Here is a 10381-nt window from a genome sequence, read left to right as displayed (position 1 = left end):
GAAGACGTAATGGCTGAGCGCCTTTAAGGAAATGGGTAGCCAAAAAATGCACACCCAGAGACAAAGAATCTACGGGGGCATGGCAAGCAGAGATAGCCTCTAAATACACCTTCAAAGTGGAAGGTGACGTTCCAGCATCGAGCAGTTCTTGCAGAAACTGCAAAAAGACTGGCATAGGGCAAGTGATGGGGTCACGGTTCCCAGCCAGACACCAAGCTTGAAAATACTTCCACTTATAGGTATTCAAAAACATAGTGGAGTCTGCCCTAGCGCTCTGCATCGTTCCCACAATTGCGTCTGATAGCCCTAGGGCTAGCCAGCGGTCCCTTTGAGGGGCCAGACCCATAGCTGTAACCTGCTCAGTTCTGGGTGCCAAAGAGAGCCTTTCGCCTGACTGAGGAGATCCAAACAAAGTGGAATCTCCCAGGGCTGGCCGTGCAACAGCTGGCATGGGGTCAAGAACCATATTCTCTTGGGCCACTTGGGAGCTACTAGGAAAACTGACGCTTTCTCTAACCAGACTTTGGCCCAAGTGTGTACAAAATGCTTTGGGCCATTCGTGCACTAGGGCGTCTATGCCGAGTGGACCGCCTAAGCGGTGGAGGTAATGCCACAGGGGGCAATGTGTCGTCTCTGCCGAAAGCGAAGAGATTGGCCTGCGACTTCTGTCTGAGGGTGGAGTCGCCACTCCGATGGATGCGAGCTGCTCCTGGAGTTGAGGTCCGCTGCCCAGTTCACCGCTCCTGGAAGGTGCATCGCCCGCAGGTTCCTGTGAGCCCCTATCAACAGCTTGAAAGCTGTGCGATGCAACCCCAGGGACCGTAGGCCTCTCTGGTGGTTGACATACACCACCACTGTTGTGCTGTGAGTTTTGTTTTCTCTCAGAGCTTCAGTTTCTCGCACTGTCCATGTAGTTTAGGATTACCAAATTTCCACATTGAAAAACGGCAACATTTTGTTTTTCTTTAATTCACTGATGCTGTAGCAACTCTGAAATCAGACTGGTTAATTTGCAGCATGAAAGTCATTCATATCAAAGATATTCTATATACAGTGCCAAGATACTCCACGCCTCTGATTCTCTTTGGAGACTTCCGTTGGCTAGGTTCTTTATTAAGTTATAAAAATAAACACAATTTTAACAGGATTTCAAGAATAAAATAACAACACAACATCCTCATGGGGATGTCTATTTCAATTATGTGTGTTGTTAATATTTGTAATGTTATATATTCCCAAAGTTCCCAATGCTAACCAAATGTTAGATAAATCCTTCCGAATGCTCCAATGCTGTCTTGTAGTTACTCTGCATGTATGCGCATGCGCCACATACGGGACTGCGCTCAGAAAATATAAATGTTCATAATAAGTAAGCACTGTCATAATTTGCCAATTTTGTCGTTTTTTTTCAAGACACCATTGAGGGGGGAGAGAAATTTACTTCAAAAGTTTTATGCATTTTTTTAACTGCAAAATTTGACACGTCTGTTAGAAATTTATCCCGAGCTCTCTTAATACCCCACAAACTGCTGCGCGCAACCTGACGGAAGTAGAGGTAAGACCAGCTCAAGCAATGCGCATGCGTAAACACAACACGCTTCTCCTCGTGGACAGTGTGCAAGAGAAGTTGCAGCCGCTGGAGGACGCATGGTTCTGTGAAGAAAAAAACATTTATATAGATATTTAGGAATAGAGAGGTCAACGTATCATTGAAAATGCTGGTGTTGTTTGAAACCGCCGCCGGCTATGCTATTTTCAAGGTAAGAATATGTGATAGTGTATACATGTTTTGAATAATACATTGTAATTCGAGACCAGTAAATTAATTGTGACGTTTTTTTTTTTTTATCGTACTGTTTTTACCAGGGGATCCAAATCCAATTACAGCTTTATATTTGTGTTGTCGCTTTTTTGGTTTCTGTTTAGTTTTTTTGCGTTTATCTACACGAGCAATTTAGGGCCTTCCCGTTACAATGGTGCGGACAGGCGCTGGCTGCACCATCGCCACCACGTTGCAACAGGCTGCTCACATGGAGTGTTTTTTTTCTTCTTTTGAAAACGTAATAGTACATTACGATTGCGTTTAGTTAATGATTTAAATATGCGTCTGTTTGGATTTGCATCTCTGACATTTTAAAAGTAATTCAGTATATTAAAGTCTGGCACGTGAATTATAACCTGCAATGTGTAATTTGTTAAACTGTTGCCGTATTCGGATAACACAAGTATTTGAGAGCAATACAAAAATGTATTATTTAGCAAGAGAAACTAACCTCATAAGCTTACACTTATGACCAAACGTTTTGCATCACATAAAGATATGGGGGAAAAGCCGTATGAACAGAATTATATATTTAACGTGTAATCAAAGAAACTAATGGTCAGTACAGTATTTGTTTCGTGTTAGATTTCGAAATGTAACATACTTAAACTTCAATTAAGTACTGTATATATGGAAAACTACAAAGCGATATGTAATTCGACATGTAATCTCAGGGCTTCTCAAACTCGGTTCTGGGGACCTCCTGTGTCTTAGTTTATATTACAACTGAGCTCTCAATTACTTAACTAGACCCTCAATTGTACTGATAATTTGCTTAGACCTTTACATGTTTTCAGCTCTTGAACAGTTGCATATTTCAAGTTAGATGTAACATTTGATCAGCAACTGTAAGAGCTGAAAACATGTACAAAAGGTCTAATTAAGCAAATTATCAGCTCAGTTAAGGGTCTAGTTAAGGAATTGAGAGCTCTGTTGGAATGAAAACCAGCACACACAGCAGGGGGTCCCCAGGACCGAGTTTGAGAAGCCCTGTTTAACTTAACATTGAGCAGGTTGCATTCTACTTATTAAGCAAAGTTAGTTCATTCTATATCATTAATAGTTATGGCCAATGGTAATGCTAAACCATTGGCCATAACTGTAGATTATGCAAAATAAATAGTATCACAGGGAAAATAAATATGAAAACGAGGAGATTGCCTTATCCTCTTCAAGTATGTGAATAGAATGGTGTTGGGGGGGGGAAAAAAAATCAAACAATTTCTTTAACTTCATGCCAGGTCCTGGATGAGAAGAAGCTCCAGGAGGTGGATAGTTTATGGAAGGAATTTGAGACTCCAGAAAAAGCAAATAAAATGTAAGTATGAGTTAACGTATCAGAGGCTAAGTACACACACACAGAAATGCGGTTGGGAGTTGACCTTTTGCTCATAACCCTTTGCTGCCTGCCTGGAATGACCATATGTGGTCATGAATAAGATTACTTTAAGTGCTTCAAGTTTTGGAACCTTAAATCAGAAATTAAACCCCAATACATCTACAGAAAGGCATTAAATATATTTTCTCAGTGATTTTGTTGTGGGATCTACTATTTTTCATATGAGCTACACCTAAAAAAAAAAAAAAAAAAATTGCAAAAATGTAAAAAAAAATTGATAACTGCTGATTTCAACCTCTTTAAAAGTTTTCTATGAAACGACTTGGAGTGTTATAGCTTCACAATTCCTTAAGGATTTCAAATCTGAAATCAGAATTGAAATATCTTGTACAGTTGCACTGTACTTTACACACATACACAAAGAAAGCAAACTAATAATAAAATAGCTTAACTGAAGCGAAGTAACGTCTGCCCTTTACACATATATACAAAGTAAACTCATAATACGTAAATAATTACAGCTAAATGAATCTTAAAACATAAGAGAAGTAAACAGATAATAAAATACATAAGCTAGCTAATATACATTTGATCTGTAGTTAGGCATAACATGCGGTATTTGCCTCAGTCAATCTCCTGAGGAGAAACATGTTCAAAAAATGAAAATCTAAAATAACGTATATAAATAAAACTAAGAAATAATGAAAAAAATGGATGGTGTTACAGTAGTTACTACAATCTTATAAAAGTTAGTCCTGCTCATCAAGCACACATGGCACAGCAACAAAAAAAAATAGTTTAAAATAAAAAAAACGGTTAATTATTTCAAGTACTTGCTGTTTTACATGATGTGTTTGATTATCACTCTTGCAGTTATAGAACCGGAGATACAGATCTTCAAATCTGCTGTGCACTCAGTTGTAATGGCGCTGGCAGCGATCAAAATAATTGTAATCAAAATACCATGCTGCACCCACCCTAGCTGTAAACCAGTGGTATGATGAAACGCCCCGTAGTCATAGCTGCGACCCACACAAACAAAAAAGAAGATTGCTGGTTGGACGGCTGAGAGAGTACATGTTTTGTCATTTCATTTGTCCTAATATTAAAGCACGTCGGCAGGAAAGGGTTAATACTTTTTGTATACACACAGTTCGGTTACAAAGGCAAGTATCAAGTGCAGTTATTAATTCAGTTCGGTTAGTAAATGCGCGCTTGCTGTGTGTGTATTACAACTGCACACAACCACATTGTTTCAGACCTTTCCATGTGGTAAACATGGCTAAAAAAATATAGGTGCCTGATGAGCCAAGTTAATTTTGTAATATTGATGAGTAGGAAATTAATAATGATAAATATTGCATACATATAATATACTTTTTATTTAGTCAAAGTACAGTTGTATAATATTTTGTTTGTATCCCCAAATGCCACAGTGCGACCGCAACTAATTTTTCCACCAATACCGAAAGTCTCATCTGTGTGTTTTGGCACTCCAGGAAATATCTCAGTAAGTGACAGATGCATATACAACTCCTTAGACGTGTACATTTTTAATCCAGTCATTTGGAGTCCACTCAAGTTGTTCCCACCAGCCTTCTGGTCGGAAGATCGCACAAATGTTTCGATCTACTGCCATGGTACTGCAGATCATCACCACTGTATTTAGCAGTGCAGAAAAAGCAAAACTGCATCTCTGCTGGTTTTGCAGAAGAGCATAGGTGTGCTTGACGAGCTCTCAATCGATTACGTACAGTACTTCCAAAAGCATAAACAACACAGCCTCCATGTTCTCGCACAAAACCTCATGATTGGCATGTAATGATGGACCAAGTTCAGTTGTTTAAACGGGGAGTGCGCTCACTTCAGTAATGAAAGGTGTGTGTACAACAAACAACTGCAGCGAGTGCCGGTTACAATCGAAAATCAGATGCCCTAATTATGATGGATATATCCGAATTGGGTTCATATGTATTGACTCTCAGACTGTGTACTCACTCGATGTACCATCTGTAATATGATACATCAATATCTGTGATGGCTTAATATCGATCGCTTATCTGAACTTTCAATAGGTGCTACAAGCGTTTGCCGTTTTTTACATGTGAATCATATTTGTTTTAATTTTAAACTTTAAAATGCATTTCTTTTTTGCGTTGCAGTGTGAAACTCAAACACTTTGATAAATTCCAAGACACAACAGAAGCTCTGGCAGGTAATTTTGAAATGTAACCCTTAAGATGTAGCTTTGTAGGACTTGACAGAAAAATCTAATGTCAGTTATATGACCAATGCATAAATGCTTTAGGCTCTTTTTGTGTGTAACATTTGTTAAAATTGGTTGCTAGCGGCCACTGCACTGGTGGAAGGAAAGATTGGAAAGAGCCTGAAGAAGGTCTTGAAGAAAGTGGTTGCAAAGGAAGCACATGAACAACTGGCCGTCAGTGATGCCAAACTGGGAGGAGTAATCAAAGTAAGACATTCCTCTAATTCATTTCGGTGTCCTTCAGTACTTTGGCAGTAATTCACGTGCAAGCTAGGTGCATTATACCAGTTTCACGCTAGGCTTAAATATGGTATTGCTTGGCTTTCGGTATTTGTACTCCTGTGCAGATCAAACTGAGTTTAAGCACTGTATCGACTAATCATCTTTCTGCACTGCACTAGTTGTCTGTTCAGAAGACCAACAAAAGGGGTTTGCCCACAAATAGTTTAAGGAGTAAAAAGGTATTGTGCCTGAAGTGACCTTGATTTGTTTGCTGAAATGCGAGCTGAAACTTAATTGTTTTTTCCTTTCCTCCTTTCTTGTAGGATAAGCTGAACCTGAGTTGCGTGCACAATACTGCTATTGCAGAGCTGATGAGGGGCATTCGTAACCAGATGGAATCCTTAATCACTGGCCTGCCTCCCAGGGAGATTAGTGCTATGTCTCTTGGTTTAGCTCACAGGTATCTACATTTTGAATGTGCCTTATATAGCAGAAGTATGTTCAGGCCACTATTTTGAAGGGAGCATACACACAAGATGGTGCCACTTTATTATCTTTTTATAAACCAAGAGATGCGACTGGTTTTCTGTCTATTGATGCAGTATGCTTACAGATAATACAATCCCTTCAACCCTGCAAGTCCCACCTACTCTGTATGAACCAGAACCACTCGGAATGGTGTCAAATATCATAAACGAGGAATATGTAAAAATGCAGTTGTAACGATAGCTACTTTCTCATTATTTTTCTATTTTGCTTGTTCTTAATCAGTTTGAAGCAGCCTCATTTTGCATTCTGTTCACAGCTTGTCTCGCTACAAACTGAAATTCAGCCCTGATAAAGTGGACACAATGATTGTGCAAGCTATCTGTAAGTACTGCTTTGGTTTGTTTATTTTAGAGTAGCCATGGGGCTTGCACAATTTTGGTAATGGTACTTGCCCTTTGGGCAGTCCGTTGTAGACATTTGGTTGTCCAAAAACATGTCAAGTTGTCCATAATTGACCTATGGACCTATTGTACAAAGTACACTACTCAATATAGGTACAGGATCTCAGGGTTCACACACTTTTTCATCAAAATTCCATACTTTTTCCAGATTTCCATTTGTTTTTCTCAGACTTGTTTTAGTTAGTTTCTGCTAGTTTTTGGTAGTTATCCACATAGGCGGGCAGCTGCAAAACATTAGCTTTTTGATCCAGAGCAGAAGTTGCTCCTGGCTTTTTAAGTATTTGTCAGAATCTGGAGGTGCATATCTAGCAAGAGACAATGCAGGTATGCAAAAGAGAAGATATCCAATATTTGAGAACTACATTGCATTATTTACAAAACGAATATACAAAGCTGTATACTTGTGTCAAAATAGAATGGTATAATGGTACCAATAGTATACTAAAACTAGACAATTTTGGCACAAGTGTACTTGCAGTATATCCCTTAAAAAAGGGATAATATTGGATTCTGGTCCAGACTTCTTTATACCCTCTTAAATGTTGAAAAATAACAAATGAAATAACAAATGTGCACGCATTTATAAAAAAATGTGCACGTGTTGTATATTAAACAAGTCAAATACTAAATACAGTACACCCTCGCTATAACAACCCTGTTTGGGTCCAAAGCCTTTTGTTCGCTATAGTAAAAGGACAATCCAAAACGAACAATATAAGCTGCTGGAGTAAGTCACCTTGGATAAAGGCATTAGCTAAATTATTAATATTAGTACTGTTTTATTCTTTGATTTTCTTTATTACAGTATTTGTCACTACTAGCACTAATACCAATGAGATTGTGAGTAAATGTAGAATTACAACCACCCATCCCACCCACCCCCGCAAAAAAAAAAAAGTATATCTACACTCGCAGATGGTTTTGACCCGAGACTGTTGCTGCACTCGGTACTGTAAATTACAAGCTAGCACCATACATTTTAATATAAAATTACCAGTACATTTTATTAATCACATTAATGAAAGAAAAGCAATGTCATCATGCTATTTGCTAAATCTGAATCAGTGATAATAACTATCATATTCTATTTTATTTTTTTTTCCCCTCCAGGGTTGGGAAATAATGTTAACAATTTAATAAAGGTAATAAGATAACAAAAAATGTGAGTCTTGGTGAGCAGAGTACTGTAGCTTGTAATTCCAGTCTAACTTTGTTTAAAAAAAATCAGTCTTCAATATAAAAGTATATACTTTGGCTGTCGTAGTGTCCATTTACCCTTCAAGCAGACACTCATGTGACACCAGTGTGCTGACTAGATAGGATTGCTTGTTGTCAGGGGTGTTACACGGGCAATCCTCGCGGGATTTGGTCACAAGCAATGCGTACATCCATGTCAGCCCGGAAATCACTCCAGCATTACCAATGAAAAACATTGATCTCTCTAAACATGTTTTACTGGGATGATCTGTGAGCGGAATCTCGATTGAGAAACTGCTGTTTGATTAAAGCACATAAAGAACGTTATCTTGTTATAGAGTGAAAAATTGGATTGCCAGTCGGGCAAGCAGCCAAAAAAAAACACGTTCTCTGACATTTTTTTGGTTGTCCCAGAACGTCGGGCTAGCAATTTTGTGAGCCCAGAGTGATTTTAAAGTTTTAGTAAAGCAGTTTATGTAGATAAGCTGAAATTACTGCAGGTGTTCACTTAAATTTACTGGTGTGTCTTCTAAAGGGTTTCATAATTTCTATCTGAAATGCCTTTTACAATCTTAAATTCAAGTGTACTAACAATATAACTTCAAACAGCCCTGCTTGATGACTTGGACAAAGAGCTGAACAATTACATCATGCGCTGCAGAGAATGGTACGGGTGGCATTTCCCTGAAATTGGAAAAATCATCACAGACAACCTTGCCTATTGCAAAAGTGTGAAGAAAATAGGTGAGTTTTAGATGGGTAGCTTGGCGTTAGATAAGGGAATATAACCCCTTCACTTTGAAACGTTGATGTGGAACAAGTTGAAGGTTACACTTTTTTGCATATCTTGTATGCTTTAAGGACATAGTTACCTGTTTACACATTATGTCCAATCACTGAAGCAAAATCTTTTAACATGTGTATGTAGAAATCCATACACCTGTCATAACATCATTTAGACCAAAGAATGCAATAAAGGGTTAAAATTGCCAGCCACACACAGTACAGAATTGCTTATTTTAAACTGAGCACCCACTGCTATCAAACGCACCTTGTCTATTGTTAAACAATGTGATTCAGTGTATAGTAACCAGCATAAAGGGTTAATCCTGTTGCATGTTTTAAAGAAGTTTCTGTTGTAGCAAAGGCTTCACAGCATGGAATTGACATTACACAGCTGGCTTAATGTGTATTACATTCTGCAGGGGTCAGAACCAACGTTGCCACCACAGATCTTTCAGACATTTTGCCTGAGGAGGTGGAGGGAGAGGTGAAAACCGCAGCAGAGATTTCCATGGGGACTGAAGTGTCAGAAGAGGATATTGGGAACATTCTGCACTTGTGTGACCAGGTATGTTTAACTGGCAAAGGTTTTGTTCAGCTGCTAACAGACGATGCTTAGTTAATCAGTTGGACCAGTTTTTATTTTTTTAGCATCTACGTGCTTTTTAAACAGTTCTCTCAAAGAAAATACATTGGTTGATCATAAGCAGCGGTGATGATGATGACATATTGTCAGTATACTGAACAAAACATGTGGGTTTTAAGTCACTACCTCATCTGAGCTGCAACATGATCGGTTATTTATATTGCTGGTTGTAAGCTAGTTTATGCCTAAGGTCTCATCTATAGATCAAACCACATGTTTGCACAAACAAGCAAGGTGGAAACGTGGGAATAAATTGGAACCCAGAACTGTCTTGGTATTGGCATTTTGAACATTGTTGGCTTCCTGAAAATAAGTTTAACCCTTAGTGGTCCATTTATTCAACACCTGTCGGGCACGTTAGGTCCAATTTATTTTCACACATGCTGTTTAAGGTTTTTTCCATATTAAGACCGGTTTAAAAGGCACTGAATATCAACAGGACACTCAGTACTGCATCTCCAGCCAAGCGCCACACCTTGATTGTTGTATTTATCACATACCTCTTGGTCGTGCATACTGGTAAATCATCTACTGATCACTTTTATCACTTAACTCCTCAATAGTGCGATCCAAGTCATTATTTTATAACATCTCAAAGCTCTGCAAATGTCCGTGATATCCTTTGAGCGCTGGATGCAGAAGCAGCTATCTTTGTTTATTTGTGTTGTCTCTGTGGTGTAGGAGCTATGTGTATTGCTCAGATCCGCACCTTTTTTTTTTTTTCTCTTGCCTCCTATCGGTCTCACTCTGCCCTTGAAAGGTTGTCTCTGCTTTTTCTGGAGATAAAATGATTAGAGACCTGGATGTCTAGAAACCTTGATGTCTTTTTGATGTCGGACCAGAAAGAGAAAATTGTAATGTTGGTCAAGAACCGCCAAGGGTTAACCTTTTAAATTTCTTCCTCATACAGGTAATTGAGATCTCTGAATACCGTGCACAGCTTTATGACTACCTGAAGAACAGAATGATGGCCATAGCTCCAAATCTTACTATCATGGTAGGAGAACTTGTTGGAGCTAGACTCATTGCACATGCTGGTGAGTTTTTGTTTTTCAGTATTTTTACATTAATATTTTTAGTGCTAGCTAGGTGTGTGTGTGTGTGTGTGTGTGTGTGTGTGTGTATATATATATATATATATATATATATATATATA

General features: G+C 38.6%; 1 protein-coding gene and 1 non-coding gene across 2 annotated transcripts in view; both read left to right on the top strand.

Annotated features, from left to right (window-relative positions):
- The first annotated feature begins 1586 nt into the window (after window positions 1-1586).
- The window catches only part of LOC121322109 (nucleolar protein 58-like), a 16603-nt gene continuing 7808 nt past the window's right edge, over window positions 1587-10381 (top strand). The window contains exons 1-9 of the mRNA XM_041261636.1: window positions 1587-1760; window positions 3064-3140; window positions 5324-5376; window positions 5510-5634; window positions 5973-6109; window positions 6455-6519; window positions 8406-8540; window positions 9002-9147; window positions 10136-10262. Of these exons, the coding sequence (XP_041117570.1) occupies window positions 1716-1760; window positions 3064-3140; window positions 5324-5376; window positions 5510-5634; window positions 5973-6109; window positions 6455-6519; window positions 8406-8540; window positions 9002-9147; window positions 10136-10262 (910 nt within the window). The 5' untranslated portion in view covers window positions 1587-1715. The remainder of the gene's footprint in view (window positions 1761-3063; window positions 3141-5323; window positions 5377-5509; window positions 5635-5972; window positions 6110-6454; window positions 6520-8405; window positions 8541-9001; window positions 9148-10135; window positions 10263-10381) is intronic.
- On the top strand, window positions 9284-9367 carry LOC121322530. Its single transcript, XR_005951048.1, has one exon. It is a non-coding gene; the product is annotated as a small nucleolar RNA SNORD11B (small nucleolar RNA).

The sequence above is a fragment of the Polyodon spathula genome, chromosome 10 (genome assembly GCF_017654505.1).
Source record: "Polyodon spathula isolate WHYD16114869_AA chromosome 10, ASM1765450v1, whole genome shotgun sequence".
Classification (NCBI taxonomy): domain Eukaryota; kingdom Metazoa; phylum Chordata; class Actinopteri; order Acipenseriformes; family Polyodontidae; genus Polyodon; species Polyodon spathula.
Note: the sequence above shows the minus strand (reverse complement) of the source record. Positions and strands in the feature narration are given on the sequence as shown.